General features: G+C 35.5%; 1 protein-coding gene across 1 annotated transcript in view; it reads right to left on the bottom strand.

Moving 5' to 3' along the window:
* Positions 1-16,592, bottom strand: part of Txlnb (taxilin beta) — a 51,300-nt gene that overhangs the window by 11,649 nt on the left and 23,059 nt on the right. Inside the window, exons 5-7 of the mRNA XM_046450465.2 lie at positions 8,808-9,002; positions 6,538-6,657; positions 4,447-4,521 (exon numbers count right to left, since the gene is read on the bottom strand). Of these exons, the coding sequence (XP_046306421.1) occupies positions 4,447-4,521; positions 6,538-6,657; positions 8,808-9,002 (390 nt within the window). The remainder of the gene's footprint in view (positions 1-4,446; positions 4,522-6,537; positions 6,658-8,807; positions 9,003-16,592) is intronic.

The following is a 16,592-nucleotide window of genomic DNA, read 5'->3' on the forward strand; positions in this document are numbered from 1 at the left end:
TGTGTTAATTGGGCAGATGCTCCTTCCTTATCTTGTGTTTTCTTAGTGTTGGCTTGTGACATGAAGATGGACATACCCAGAGTGCCAAGAAGAGTATCTTACTTATCACCACTTTCTGAGCTTCTCCTAGTTATGGTTTTTGTTTTGTTTTTTCTTAAAAATAATTTATGGTAAAAAAAATAACATGTAACATAAAATTTACCATCCTAACCATTTTTAAATGTATAGTTCAGTGGTGTTAAGTACGTTCTCATTGTTGTACAACCCGTCTCCAGAACTTCTTTTTTCAAAATAGAAATCTCATACTCATTGAATAACTCTTCATTTCCTCCTTCCAGTGACCAGTCTTTATAATACGGTACTTTTTTTCCTATTTGACCTCTGTTACAGGTAGCAAAACCTTTGTGGATTATATATTTCTCAGGTGAAGAGCTTTAGCATTATCTTCTTATATACTAACTAAAAATTTGTACTTTCTATTTCCTTAATAGATACTTATCTGATACATTTTCCCTCTGACTATTATACTGACATGATGCATGTTTAGTTTGATTTATGGTGTTCCTGCTCTCACTCTGGGATTTCAGAAAAACATGGAAAGGACGTCCAGAGGTCATATGCAGTACTTTTCCTGCCAGAGAAAATAAAAACAAACTGCTCTACAGTTAGAAGTAACAATAATTGCCTCAATATTTCACTTTTAAATGGGCCAGGGGACTCACACATTCTTTTAACTGAGCACTGAATTGTAATTACAAACATTCTTATAGTGTAGGAAATAGAACTGTACCCAGGAATGGCCTTACCAAACCTGTGAGATCTTCTATGTGAGGAAGGCCTATTACAAGAGGAATTTCAGAGTGCCCTCTTTTTTTTTTCCTTTTTTTCTTTTCTTTTTCTTTTTTTCTTTTTTTTTTTTTTGTAGTTGTAGATGGACAGAATGCTTTTATTTTATTTGTTTTATATTTAGGTGGTGCTGAGGATCGAACCCAGTGCCTCACACATGCTAGGCAAGCACTCTGTTGCTGAGCTACAACCCCAGCCCAGCCCTTTTCTTATTCTATATAGATAAGGGAATTTTAAAGATTATGATTATACATTTTTAACAATTTACTCACTAATCTTTCCCCCTCAGGTGATATTTTGTGTCTGTTCTGCCAGATATTGCCAACTTACTCTCTGCCTTTGTCTTTATTGATCTAATGAACACTTCATTTATAGTGACAATTGTATCCCATTGATCATCTCTGACAGTTTCTCTGTTGCTTTGGTTTGTGTAAGTGAAAGCCAGAAATCTCTTCCCTAAGTGAGAATCATGCTCCCCGCTGGCCAGCTGTTGTCTCATGACTGAAAAGTGACTTTAGTCTAGGAAAACAACATAATCCATCCTTGTTATTTCTCTTGCTCAGATGTTAGAAATGGGGATGAAGGCCTTGGCCTCTTGTACTCTCACACCTCTAAGGAGAGTATAAAACCAAAGGAAGTGCTTTGCAGAATCATTTGTGGTAGAGTTTGTTTTTAAAGATTTATTTATTTTGAGGGGCTGAGCTGTGGCTCAGTGGCACAGCACTTGCCTAGCACATGTGAGGCACTGGGTTCAATCCTCAGTACCGCATACAAAAATAAGCAAATAAAATAAAGGTATGCTGTCCATCTACAACTATAATTTTAAAAAAAGATTTATTTATTTTGAGATGGGATCTTTCTATATCCAACAGGCTGGCCACAAATGATCCTCTTGCCTCAGTCCAAGTGATTCTCCTGTCAGCTTCCTGAGTAGTTGAGACTACAGCTGTACAGTTGTACAACTGCACCCACCAAAAATTTTTAAAATGATAATGTTGATACTTCTTGATGACTTGTTTAAACATTATTATACACATTGATTTAGGTGCCTTTATTTTCTTCTTGGTGTTCAGGTAATTATTGAAAGTTTGAATATGCTTTGGAGACAAAAGAGAAAGACAGAAGAGAGTCCTTGTAACAAACAAGGCTGCCTGCACTGTGGGAATCTGGGCATCATAGAAGGCAGGGTTAACTTTACCTAGGGCCATACTTCTTCATTTCTGGAAGTTCTTTACATTCATGAACTGGAGCTGAACAGGGTCTTGAGATCAGTTGAGTGGTTCTTTTTTTTTTTTTTAACTGAAGACTCCTTATGTCTTATATATTTCCATATACATATACTCCTACCTCTGATAAAACATACTGGCTCATGTGCTAATCAAAAATTAGCATTTTATTAGCATTATTATCACTAGATTATGAGTTTGGTTAGGCAGAGATTTTCATCTGTCTTATTGATCACAAACTATGTTACCAACACCTAGAACCATGATCAGCATTTAGAGATGCTTAATAAATATTAGTTGAATTAATCATGCTTATTATGGACCAGTCACTGAACTGTTTTGTATACATAATTTGATAACAAGCTGCTTATATCTACTAAGTACTTATATCTGTATATCTACTAATTTGTTTTTCTGTTAAAAACTTAAATATATGAATTATTGCCATCCACAGTTACAGAGCAAGAGCTGATATGATGTCTAAACCAATTACATTTTAGTCTATAGCTGCTGTTTCATGTGCTATTATTTTGGAAATACTAAAAAGTAATGAGCTCTCAGAAGTCAGAGGACTTCAGTTACAGATCACATACTCATTATGGTATCTTTATGTTACATAGAAGAAAATTTAGATCCAGAGAGGTTTAGGTGAGTTGCATAGTGTCACGCAGCTTCTCTGTAGAAGAGCCAGGACTCTGACTGTGGTGCCTGGACTCAGTCCAGGACTGAGGGACAATGGCAAATCTAGAACCTCTGATGGATGCTTTTTCAAGTTTGCAGTTGTGTGGTTAGGAAACTTGGATTGCACCTATCTATTTTTACTGCACTCATTGAAAATCTAACTACTGGTGCCAGTTGAATGAATCATTCTCTAACCCAAAATCCAGAATTTAATCTACTCTTCTAAAGCTCCTTATATTCATTTAGCAGAGAAGAGTAGGGATTACATGTAGTAGGTGATGTGTACAATATAGCTTCAAATATTGTTCACTGTTCCTCTTATACTCTGTGCTGTGAATGAGGCAGTGATAGAGAAGAAGTACTGATTCTATTCTCTGGGATTCCCCATCACTAGACATTAAGGTCACACTTCCTTCCTCCTGGTTAGAGACCTGCCACTGCTGCCATCTCTCTACACCATGTGATCTTATAGGTTCTGTCATTGCCTCAAGGATGATCTTAAGTTTGTAATACCGGGCCCTTGGATTCTATTAAAGTCAGAAACATGATGTTCCCAACTTGTATGTAATTAATATTTTAAACCATTCTTATATATTTCAGAGAATAGATCATACTGGGTAAAACAATTCCTTATTGTCTTCTCTGTACATAGATATATATGTAGAAGACACTTTAGAAAGACTAGATATGAAAATATTATTGTATTTTTGTCTACGAAGTGGTATAATTTGTTATTTTAAGTTTATTTTTCTTTCACAGTGACAAAGTATTCATCAGACTTGTTTATTCATGCAATGAATAAGTTTTCTTTTTATAAGGAATGAGCATTTTATAGTCAGCACATAAACATGTACGAATCTTAAATTAATACTGCCTAACACGTAAGGCTTCTGATTTTCTCACCCTCTGAATTTGTTCTGTGATCTCATAGTCCTTTTAGCATCGGGCATTTCTCCCAGCAGCAGAGCTGAAGCCCTTCTGTGCCTAATAGCAGGATGGTTCTGGAACCTGACAGGAAATATTTGCAGGAGGGGCAGAACCCCAAAGGTAACAGGGAAGATGGACAGGCCTGGCTTTCCTCCAGAGGCAGCTGTGATGGGAGGCTTTATTTTTGAGCCTGAAATAGGAATTCCAGTGGTCTAATCAAAACACGAATGGCACCATGAGGCAAATCCAAATGGCTCCTAACTTGCTTGTCACTGCTTGTCATTCACCACTGACAAAGCCATCCCTGATAGTACAGAAACTTGAGTGCCTACTCTATTTATCTCATTTTCCTTGTATTATAAATAACATCAAAAGATGAGAACATTTTAAGAATTGACAGTTATGAATGGTGCATCTTAAAAGTTCACATTTTCTTTTTACCTTTTTTGGATAATAGGGAAGGAAAGAGAGAAGAAATGTGCACTTATGGGTGGGAACTTGGGCATCAGCTTCCTTTGAGTGAACATTGACCATCATCCTTTGTCTGTGTAAATGTTTTATCTGGACATTATTGGTACAGAGAATTTCTTTTTCATAAACATAATCCTATACTTTTATTTTTACTAAAAACAATAAATGTGAAGAGGGTATTCATTTCCAACTCTTGTCCCTCAGTCTCCTGTATTTGTGAAGTGTTCTGCAGACTACCTTTGGTCTCAGTCTCTTGGGACCATCAAGGAGAGGACACCCAATGCATGTACTTCACCTGAGCCTGTAGCACTGTCTCTTGTTCCTTCAGCACTTTGGCCTGAAGTTTCCACTCTGCTGCCTGGTTCAGTAACTGTGAGAAGAAAGAATTTTAAAATTATCCTTTAACTGTAATTTGTATATAAAATTTAATTTCTGTCTTATTAACTCTTTCATGTTTTTGGAACTTTGTAAAAAATCTAAGAAAGCTAAAAGAACATGCTAGAGAGATTGTTTTTCAATTAAAAACTAGTGGTTTTAATAAAAAAAAAAAGGGGGGGGTCTAACTCAAGCATGAATCACAAAAAAATTCAGCCTCCCCTCAAATTCTGGAAGCTTTTCTAACAATCCTTTCCAACCATTACTAATCTCTGCTTGAGAATCTCCAGAACCGCCCCACTGGGCATTGTTGCCAGTAACTGTTCCTTTGTATAAACTGAGAGTAATTTTCCTGGACCCTGTATCCCACTACAGCATGCATGATCCAGTATGAAATATATACTTGGTCTTTGTCCCTGGAGAGCTTGTAACATGCATCCAAATGTCCTAGAGAACATGTGAAAGGGGTATTCTTTCTCAAAGAATATGAGTCTGTGACTCTAATCTGTACTACAGCAAATACCCAACATGGTTTGGATATTGGTAGTCCATGGATTACATTTTAAGAAACAGAAGTTGGAGCTGTTGTTCTAAATCCTGCCTTCTGGGGGTTTACATGATCAGAAGCCTTATCACTCTTAAGAGAATATGGATTTCTGATTTGAATTATCCAATGACCACAAGGTTATGTTCTTCAAAATTTATCATTTTTGGTCATGTTTGATAATTGAAGTTATTTAAAAATTACCATTCTAACAAAATGAATTATCTTAAACTTCCTTCTTTCCCCCACAATGATACATGCTTTAATTCATACATTTGAAACATCTCTGACTATGATACACTGTTACAGAGACTTGGGTTTTTTGGGACAGCTGCAGGTTAATTTGAAACATATCTTTGTCACTTAGCAGCATGTGCCCTTAACAAGTTGCATATTCTCTTTGAGATTCAATTCTCTCATCTGTAGAATGATCTTACAGCTTTTGGGGAATACTTGGGGTTACTAAGATCAGTAAACACCACCATTCAGTTTTTCAACTTCAAATTATGGAGTTATCTTTGACTCTCCCCATTTCTCATTGTCATGATCTTCAGGTCAGCAGCATTGACTGTTTATTTTTCATTGAAACAACTTTTATCCATTTCCATTCTTCCTCTTGGCTGCTTCCTCCCTAATCTAAGTCATCATGTATCTCATTTAGATGCTTTCTTACTCCTCTCTAGTTCATTTTCTACCCAGGAGCCAAATTAATTATTTACAGATGCAAAGCAGACCATGTCACTTCCTTTGCTAAAACCACCATGTACTGGCCCATTATATATTTTCCAAGCTGTACAAAACTACACAATTTGACCCTTGTTTATCTCTGCAACTTCATTTCCAACCTTTCTCCCACTTATTCAACATTCTCTTGCTTCCCTGACCTTTTCCTATTTCTGGGGTATACTAGGCTGGTTCCAGCAGTAGGGTCTTGTTAATGCTGCAGACACTGTTGCTGGAGATTATTCCACGTGGTGGCTTCTACCAGGCTGGGCTTGACTCAAGCATCTGGTGCCTCTTCCTGATAACCCAGTCTAAAGTAGGCCCCCTCTTTTCACCCCTCTCCTTTCCTCCTTATTTTCCTAATAGTACTTACTATTATCTGAAATTACCCTTCCTTGTTCATTTACTTGTTTACTGCATGTCTTATCCCAGTCAGACTCTAATCTGCATGATGGGAGATGGCCCTTGTTTGTCTTGTTCACAGCTATATCTCAGCACCTAATATTATGCTCAGCAGATAATAGGCACTTGAAAAATATTTGCTGAGTATTTGTTGAGTGACTAGTTCATGTGAATAATAATGCAGTTATGGTGCCTCTTATTGGGCTAACCCATTTAGTTCTCCATCGAAGCCCAGGCTCTTCATCAGTCTAGAGCTCTTTGACCATTATCAAAACAACTTTCCTAGAAAGTCTCAGACATCAAGGTAGACCAGATATGCACACCAACTAAAAGGATAAGTACATATTCCTTTTCTCGTTTATGTTGCTCCTCTGCTTCCTTCATCATTTCTTGTGCCTGCTCAAGTTTTGCATCCACAAGCTTCTGCTGCAGTTCTCTGTGTTTAAATATTTTGTCCAGATGCTGAGCAAAAATAAAGTACACAAAGAAAGCTTGGTTTATTATTGGTGCTTAAAAATGGAAAATAGAAAAAAATAATTCACATGAATACTTATTCTTTAGATTATACTGTTTTTAAAAAGGGGAATAAATCACTAGCATCACTTAGAACTTTATATGTTAAGTGGTGAAGGCCCCCAACATTTGGCACTATACAAAGGAAGCTGCAAAAGTAAAGGGGTCAGAGTTCAGCAGTGTTAATGACTAAAGTTCTCAATATTATTTTTCTGAATTTGGTAACTAATTGACATGATATTTATTATGCTAGGCGGCAAAGATAATGATCTGTACTACAAAGGCTACAGCATATTAGTTGGAATTTTGACTCTTTCTATGAATATAAAATCTTTAACCACACCATAATAGTGCAGTTTATCATGGCGAATTCTCCACATTCTTGCATTCTTGTCTCAAGGGTTGTAAAAATGTGGTGGGACACCAACATGTGGTCCTAGGTCTGGGACTGAGGCTCAGGCCTCCTGAATTCTGCTCTGTTGCTGGTGGTGTTATAGTTTGGACCTGAAGTGTCCCCCAAAAACCCATGTGTTAAAGTTATAGTGCCTAGCTTGGTGCTGTTGAGAAGTTGTAGAAAATTAAAGTGGGGTCTAATGGGAGGTCTTCCAGTCATTGGGGGCATCTTCTTGAAGGGGTAGTGAGACCTCATCCCTTCTGCTTTCTCTCTCTTTTGCTTCCTGGCAAACCATGAAGTGAGCGGCTTTGTTCCACTGTACACTCCTCACCATGATGATGTGCTACCTCTCCACAGGCCTAGAAGCAATGGGGTCATTTGATTATGGACTGAAACCTCTAAAACTATAAACTTTTCTCTTTATAAGATAATTATCTCAGGCATTTGTTATAGTAATAGAAAACTAACTAACACAGGTGGGGATGGCAAGGCCAAGGGTCACAGATGAATTGATATGTAGATGTTCACTGCTCTCCATACCTTTTGATTTCTGGACTTGCTAGATAAAGAGAAGCTTTCAATTCTATCTCAGTGAGATGAGAAATTCTGGCCTTGGATTTTACATAGAACCAATCCCAGGATTATATAGATTATACCAGACCATTCCTATCTGTGGTCTCTATGAAGAGTATGGATATTTCCCCTTCATTCTTTTCCTTCTTCTTCAGCCTGAACCTCTATTATGGAGCAGAATTAATCTTTGTGATAAGATAAAATGGTAGCATGGCATTTTGGCTTATTGAGGAATTTCCTGATTACCTAACTGCTGCAACCATATGCTACTGGCTGTATTTTTCCTTGAAAAAAATCTTAGCGTGTGGTTAACAGAGAGCCATTTTGACTATGTTATGTTACATTTTAAGGCAGAGATATAAAATTTGGTTGGAGTGGGGAAAGGAATATTATCATACTCCTGAGAGGAAATCTGAGTCTTAAAAACATATTAAACATTAAAATATAATTTGGGGTTAACAAAAGATTCTTACTGCCTTTCTAATGTAAATTACTAAAAGTCAAAGTCTTGGCTTTTGTGACAAGAAGGAATTTAATCTGTTTTCCATACATAAAATATAGAAAATATATTATTTTCTAGTGCATAAGAAAGTTGAGATAATTAAATGACATATTCAAAGTATAGTACTTAGTATACTTCCTGATATAAACTAAGCACCAAATGAATATTATAATTATTAAATTATTAATATTATTTTTGGCTTGTGTGATATGTAAACTGTAGACCCTCAATGTACATGACATGGTGATTCTTAAAAGAGAGTGTATATATATTTTTTATCCCTTGAGAGGATTTTTAAAGGGTTGATAAATACTGTTTCGATGGATGACTGGGCCCAAGCTTACCACTTTCTATTTACTGCCTAAACTTTGTAGTAATTACAGTTTTGATGAAATCCTATATGACTTTCAGCCAAGTATTTTGTTGTATCATCTGTCTTTATTTTGGCTAGCAAAAGAAATTTAATTCTAACTATTAATCAATTGAGTTGACCATAACGTTCTTATTAACCAAGTTCCCCACCTTACATCCCAGATCAGAATATATATATATATATATATATATATATATATATATATATATATATATATATATATACAGTTCTTCTAAGCTGTTTAATGTAGTTCTTACCTCCTCTCTGAGCTCATACTGATCAATGATGCTTTTCAGTTTTTCTGCAAGCTCTGTGTTCTCCTGACAGAGCTTCATATTTCGCTCACTCTGCTGCTCTATCTGTGCCTGGATATCTGTCAGGGTAGTTTGAAAATGACTTGTGATCTCCTTCCTTTTCTCTTCTTCCTCACGTGCCCGCTGGAGGGTTTCCTCCTATGGAAAAAATAAAAATATTTTATTATGGTGATTTAAAGCCCTAAAGGTTTAAAGAACTCAGGACAAGGTCAGCAAAAGGAGACTAGTGTGCAGAGTAAGTGGGATATTTTTTTCTCAGTTCTCTACAGCTAAAGTTGCTTAGTCCTAAAATAAATGTATGAGCACAGGTTTCAGCTGTGAGTACACAGTCTTCAGAACAGGTGTTGTGAGGATCTTGAATTGAATTTGATCTTGGTGATGAATAGACTTGTTTTAAAGTTGATGGGTCTCTTGCCGAGTAAATGAACGGCAGGGATTTCTGACAAACACACAGCCACATGGTTTTGATTTCTTGGTTGTGGCCTGGAAAAAAGACCCCTTGGATTTACTGATTGATGGGACAGGTCATGGGTTACTTTAGTTTGGTACAGGAAGAAGAGCAGTAGATTTAACATTTGTCTATAAAAAACATGGCAAATTAACCACATATCTCATTACTCCAGTTTTATAAGTGATCACAATGTGAACTTTTTCTTAAGAAGCCTTTCATCAGAATGCTTAAAAATAAATTAAGATGAATATAGGTCAGTAGAGGCCATTTAAAAATATAAAAGGAAATCTTTCCAAATATACTAGATATTTTATTTCTGGAAGATCAATCATTCCATGTGTCACATGGGGTAATTTAAATGCTCAATGTAAATTTTGAATCTGAAAGTAATATTAAGTTTAAAATCTCTTTAATTCTAAAATTAAACCTATAATTTCCCTTTACTCTTTGTTAACATTGAAGAATTCGAAATTAAATTTTATATTATTTCTGTTCTTTTGTCCTAAATCAGAACTTTCTGTTTATTTCTAACCACTAACAGTGTGCCCAAATTCTCTCTATATCTGTATTGAGAATTATTTGCTTTGTGATTGTTTCTCTCATTCTTTTAGAATAAAAGGGTTTGATCTTGCTACATCATACCAAAGATAGAGACACACTGCTGACAAATGATACAGACATTTTAGGATTCCATTCAATTCTGATTAATTGTTAATATGAAAGCTTGCTTCATTGTTGGCAAGTAAAATTACACGGCAGTTATCTACCAAGTTCAAATTATATAATAGGAATTTTAAAAAGAAATAATTATTTTAGCAGATGTAATTGCATGAATCTGTATTTTGATAGAATAATGTGGTCAAAATAAATACTGATCCTAAAAATATATGCAGTTCATTTCATCTTTCTTTTACAATATTAACACATTTCCTAACTCTAATATAGCCATCTGAATAATAATTTATCCACATCATAAACCTGTATCAAGCAAAAACTTCTCAGGGATATTGTAGAATATATTTGTACTTCCTAATCTGAAGAAATTAATCATCTGAGATTGACTTTCCTGAGTTTTATATACTAATGTTTACTATATGTATTTTACTGAAAATGATTATGACTGTCAGTTAAGAGCAGTTGAATATACATATAATAGTGATTGTCACCTCATTGCTCCTTATATATTTACAAGTCAATAAGCTTTGAATTATAGAACTAAAGACTATGATCAGAATTCATTTGCATTTATAAATATCCCAGCCATATTCATTCCACAAATGAATAAGTAAATGAAAGAACCATCCCAGGCTACCCCAGAATTCTTGAGTTTTTCCCAGAAGATGGCTACTGAAAGAAAGTGCATTAAACACATGTCAAATCATCATAGCACTCCACAAATGGCATCTTGCATTTTTGTATTATATTGTTCTTCAATGAGACAAAAGTAAATCTAGGAAATCTTTTAAAATTTGAGTTTTTCATTGATTAATAATTTTCAGTCATTTGAACAGTGACTGAGATAAAATTTTCTTTCTTTATTAAGCACATTTTTTGAAGTGAAAATCAATGGTACAAATAAGTTTGAGGGACAAAGCCTGAAACAAACTTTGTAGGCCTCATTGTGTATCTTAGAACTAGTGCCATGCCTGGTACATAATCCATAGATATGCCATAAATGTTTATTTAATGAATCAGTAAATGATTAATTTATGTACAGACATCTGAGTAGCTTTGACTAGTTGATTCCTATAGTTCTTTTCATATTAAAATTCTGCAAAATGCTGACAACAAGTGCTACTTATTTCTTTACCTAAATCATGTTCCTTAAAACATTCATCTCTTACTAAGAAGTTTTCAATATAGTTTGAGACTTAGATTTACTGCTTTAAACTTAGGTAGTATTTTATGGAAACAAGAGTTTTACTGGTCTTTTCAAAATTATTCTAAATTGTGAGATTTTATGTGTGTGTTTAATTCACTGAAGAAGGATTTTTTTTTTTTTTAGTGCGGGGATTGAACCCAGGTCCTCGCTCATGCTAGGCAAGCACTCTACTACTGAGCTACATTCCTATCCCTTTTTATTTTACTTTTTTTTGAGACAGGGTCTCAGTAAGTTGCTCAGGCTGGCCTCAAACTTGTGATCTTCCTGCCTTAGCCTCCCAAGTAACTGGGGTTATAGGCAGGCACAACCACATATGGCAGAGAAACAATTTTAATAAAAAATAGTAAAAGTTCAAATTTATAGTGGTAGAAAGACCTGGTTATACATTCTCTTTCTATGTCTTCCCAAGCTTCTACTACATAAAATTTAGACTCAAGTACTGAGGCTGTCTCATTATTATGGTCAAGGAAACTCAAACCAAGTTGAATCTTCTACAGATACCAACTATAAACTCTGGGAAAAATGTAAGAAACAACTACTTAAAGGAACTGGAGGGTAAAAATTTATATATAATTTTAGTTTCATAGTTATTATAACTGTAAGCTTGAGGGAAGACTGTAGTTGACAACAAAATGAGATAGGAAAAACTTCCAGAGAAAGCCAACATACCATCTTTCGGGTCTGTAGGACTGAAGAGTTCTGGGCAACTATAGCCACTGAAAGGTGAGAAGGAGATTCCCAGGGAATAGAGAGGGACAACCCTAAATTCTGTAAATAAACACTGCCCAAATCTCTGAATGACCCTGAAGTGTACATGTGCAGGATAGAATCAAAGCAATCTAGCTAAGGAAAAAAGAACTAAAATTAAATTTTAGTTGCTGTCCAAGAGGCAAAAGTATGTTTTGATTCTGACCAAATTAATTAGTTAAAAAAATAATTTACATTCTTCATAGGAGTATAGTAGAATCCAGACTCTCTACAATATTAGTCACAATATCCAGGATACAATTGACAATGTATACAATTGGTTTACATGAAAAACCAAGAAAAAAGTGACTCATTCTCAAAAGAAACAACAATCAGAGTAGGCCTGTTCTATAATGACTTTGATAGAGAATGAGCAGGGGAGAATTTTAAAGCAAGTATTAAGACTATGCTTAATGACATAACACTATCACAGTGAATTTAAAAAAATGGAAAATCTCAGTTGAGAACAATAATTTATAAAAAGAACCAAGCATAAATTCTGAAATTAAAAATTATTAAATCTGAAATTTAAAAGTAACTGGATGGATTTATAGAATAGAGATGGACAAAGGAAAGAATCAGTGAATATGAAGATAGATCACTAGAAACATGTAATCTGAAGATAAAAGAGAAAAGAGACTCAAAGACCTGTGGGACAATATCAAGTGCTCTAACACCCATGAAACTGATCTCAAAAGGGAGGGAGACAGAGGAGGGGCAGGAGGAGGAAGAAGAAGACAGGAGAGAATAGAAGGGGGAGAGAGTGAAAGAGAGAGAATGGAGTAGCAAAAATATTAGAAGAGATAGTGACTGAAAAATCCCCAAATTTTGTGAGGAAAAATATATACAAAAAAACTCAGCAAATATCACACCCGATATATATGAGGAAAACCACTCCCAGACATAAAGTGGTTAAAGTTCTTAAAACCAAATAGCAACAGAAAGACTGTGAAAGTAGCCTGATAAAAGTGACATATCACATGTAAGGGAACAACAACCCAAATTATTATTGATTTCCATCAGAAATTAATGGAGGTTAGAGTACAGTAGAACAGTTAAGTAAGGATGAAATTTTTTTAAAAACATGAACAAATCCTATCAACACTGAATTCTATATCCAATGAACACTGTCTTCAATGATAAAAAATAATGACAACAACAATAACAAAACATTTTTAAACATAAAAGACTAAGAGAATTGATTGCCAATAAGATTATACTATAATGAGTAGTGAAGGAGTTCTTCAGGCTGAAAGAAAGTGATAATAGAAAGACAAGAATGGTAAATGTGGGCTGGGGATGTGGCTCAAGTGGTAGCACACTCGCCTGGCATGTGTGCGGCCCGGGGTTCGATCCTCAGCACCACATACAAAGATGTTGTGTCCGCTGAAAACTGAAAAATAAAAATATTAAAAAAAAAAGAATGGTAAATGTCTAAGTAAAGAAAAAAGACAGTTTTTGCCTTTAACTTTTAAAGGAATATATACGATGGTTAAAATAAAATTATAACATTGTCTCATGGGCTTTATAAATGTATATAATGTGTGTGTGTATATATATATATATATATATATATATATCATAGCTTAACATAGTGAAAGTAAATGGACATATTTAGTTGCAGTGTTTCTACATATTATTCAGGCAGACTATAAAAAGTTAAAAGTATAGATTGTAATTACAGAGCAAGTACTGAAGATAAGTGCAAAGAAACCGGGCACAGTGTTGCATGCCTGTAATCATACCTACTCTGGAAACTGAGGTGAGGAAGATTACAAGTTCAAGGCCAGTCTGGACAACTTAGTGAAACTCTATCTCAAAATAAAAAAATTAAAAGGCGTGTAATTCAGGTAAAGTGCCTGGGTTCAATCCCCAGTTCTAGGAACAAAAAAAAAAAAAAAAAAAAAAAACTCCAAAAAGGTATAATTAAAAAACACAAGAGATAAATGAAAATGTTTTCAAGAATATTCAAATCATCCAAAGGAAGGTAGAGAAAGATCAGAGGAACAGAAGACAGGTGGCAAGTACTAAACAAATAATATAATGGTGTCTACAATTTTATCCAGCCACATCAGTATTTACATTATATGTTTTTTTTTTTTTTTTTTTTTAATTTTTTATTGTGGGTTGTTCAAAACATTACAAATTTCTTGACATATCATATTCCACACTTTGATTCTAGTGGGTTATGAACTCCCACCTTCACCCCATACACAGATTGCAGATTCACATCAGTTACACATCCATTGATTTACAAATTGCCATACTAGTGTCTGTTGTGCTCCGCTGCCTTTCCCATCATCCACCCTCCCCCCTCCCCACCTCTCCCCTCCCCTCCCCTCCTCTCTCTCTACCCCCTCCACTGTATAACCCTGAGGGTCTCCTTCCATTACCGTGCAATTTACCTTCTCTCTCCCTTTCCCTCCCACCTCTCATCCCTGTTAAATGTTAATCTTCTTCTCCTGTTCTTCGTCCCTACTCTGATCTTAGTTACTTTCCTTATATCAAAGAAGACATTTGGCATTTGTTTTTTAGGGATTGGCTAGCTTCACTTAGCATAATCTGCTCTAATGCCATCCATTTCCCTGTAAATTCTATGATTTTGTCATTTTTTAATGCAGAGTAATACTCCATTGTGTATAAATGCCACATTTTTTTTATCCATTCGTCTATTGAAGGGCATCTAGGTTGGTTCCACAGTCTTGCTATTGTGAACTGTGCTGCTATGAACATCGATGTAGCAGTGTCCCTGTAGCATGCTCTTTTTAGGTCTTTAGGGAATAGACCAAGAAGGGGAATAGCTGGGTCAAATGGTGGCTCCATTCCCAGCTTTCCAAGAAATCTCCATACTGCTTTCCAAATTGGCTGCACCAATCTGCAGTCCCACCAGCAATGTACAAGTGTACCCTTTTCCCCACATCCTCGCCAGCACTTGTTGTTGTTTGACTTCCTAATGGCTGCCAATCTTACTGGAGTGAGATGGTATCTTAGGGTGGTTTTGATTTGCATTTCTCTGACAGCTAGAGATGTTGAGCATTTTTTCATGTACTTGTTGATTGACTGTATGTCCTCCTCTGTGAAGTGTCTGTTCAGGTCCTTGGCCCATTTGTTGATTGGGTTGTTTGTTCTCTTATTGTCTAATTTTTTGAGTTCTTTGTATACTCTGGATATTAGGGCTCTATCTGAAGTGTGAGGAGTAAAGATTTGTTCCCAGGATGTAGGCTCCCTATTTACCTCTCTTATTGTTTCTTTTGCTGAGAAAAAACTTCTTAGTTTGAGTAAGTCCCATTTGTTGATTCTAGTTATTAACTTTTGTGCTATGGGTGTCCTATTGAGGAATTTGGAGCCCGACCCCACCGACTGTAGATCGTAGCCAACTTTTTCTTCTATCAGACGGCGCGTCTCTGATTTGATATCAAGTTCCTTGATCCATTTTGAATTCACTTTTGTGCATGGCGAGAGAAAGGGATTCAGTTTCATTTTGTTGCATATGGATTTCCAGTTTTCCCAGCACCATTTGTTGAAGATGCTATCCTTCCTCCATTGCATGCTTTTAGCCCCTTTATCAAATATAAGATAGTTGTAGTTTTGTGGATTGGTTTCTGTGTCCTCTATTCTGTACCATTGGTCCACACGCCTGTTTTGGTACCAGTACCATGCTGTTTTTGTTACTATTGCTCTGTAGTATAGTTTGAAGTCTGGTATCGCTATACCGCCTGATTCACACTTCTTGCTTAGCATTGTTTTTGCTATTCTGGGTCTTTTATTTTTCCATATGAATTTCATGATTGCTTTCTCTATTTCTACAAGAAATGCCATTGGGATTTTGATTGGCATTGCATTAAACCTATAGAGAACTTTTGGTAATATCGCCATTTTGATGATGTTAGTTCTGCCTATCCATGAACAGGGTATATTTTTCCATCTTCTAAGATCTTCTTCTATTTCTCTCTTTAGGGTTCTGTAGTTTTCATTGTATAAGTCTTTCACCTCTTTTGTTAGGTTGATTCCCAAGTATTTTATTTTTTTTGAAGATATTTTGAATGGAGTGGTTGTCCTCATTTCCATTTCAGAGGATTTGTCGCTGATATACAGGAATGCCTTTGATTTATGCGTGTTGATTTTAAATCCTGCCACTTTGCTGAATTCATTTATTAGCTCTAATAGTTTCTTTGTAGAGCCTTTTGGGTCTGCTAGATATAGAATCATATCATCTGCAAATAGTGATAATTTAATTTCTTCTTTTCCTATTTTTATGCCTTTAATTTCTTTCGTCTGTCTAATTGCTCTGGCCAGTGTTTCGAGAACTATGTTGAAGAGAAGTGGAGAGAGAGGGCATCCCTGTCTTGTTCCAGATTTTAGAGGGAATGCCTTCAGTTTTTCTCCATTCAGAATAATGCTAGCCTGAGGCTTAGCATAGATTGCTTTTACAATATTGAGGTATGTTCCTGTTATCCCTAGTTTTTCTAGAGTTTTGAACATAAAGGGATGCTGTACTTTGTCAAATGCTTTTTCCGCATCTATCGAGATGATCATATGGTTCTTATTTTTAAGTCTATTGATGTGGTGAATAACATTTATTGATTTCCGTATATTGAACCAGCCTTGCATCCCAGGGATGAATCCTACTTGATCATGGTGTACAATT

This window comes from Marmota monax, unplaced genomic scaffold (genome assembly GCF_021218885.2).
Source record: "Marmota monax isolate L192 unplaced genomic scaffold, Marmota_monax_Labrador192_F-V1.1 WCK01_AAM20220418_F8-fsc00030, whole genome shotgun sequence".
Lineage (NCBI taxonomy): Eukaryota > Metazoa > Chordata > Mammalia > Rodentia > Sciuridae > Marmota > Marmota monax.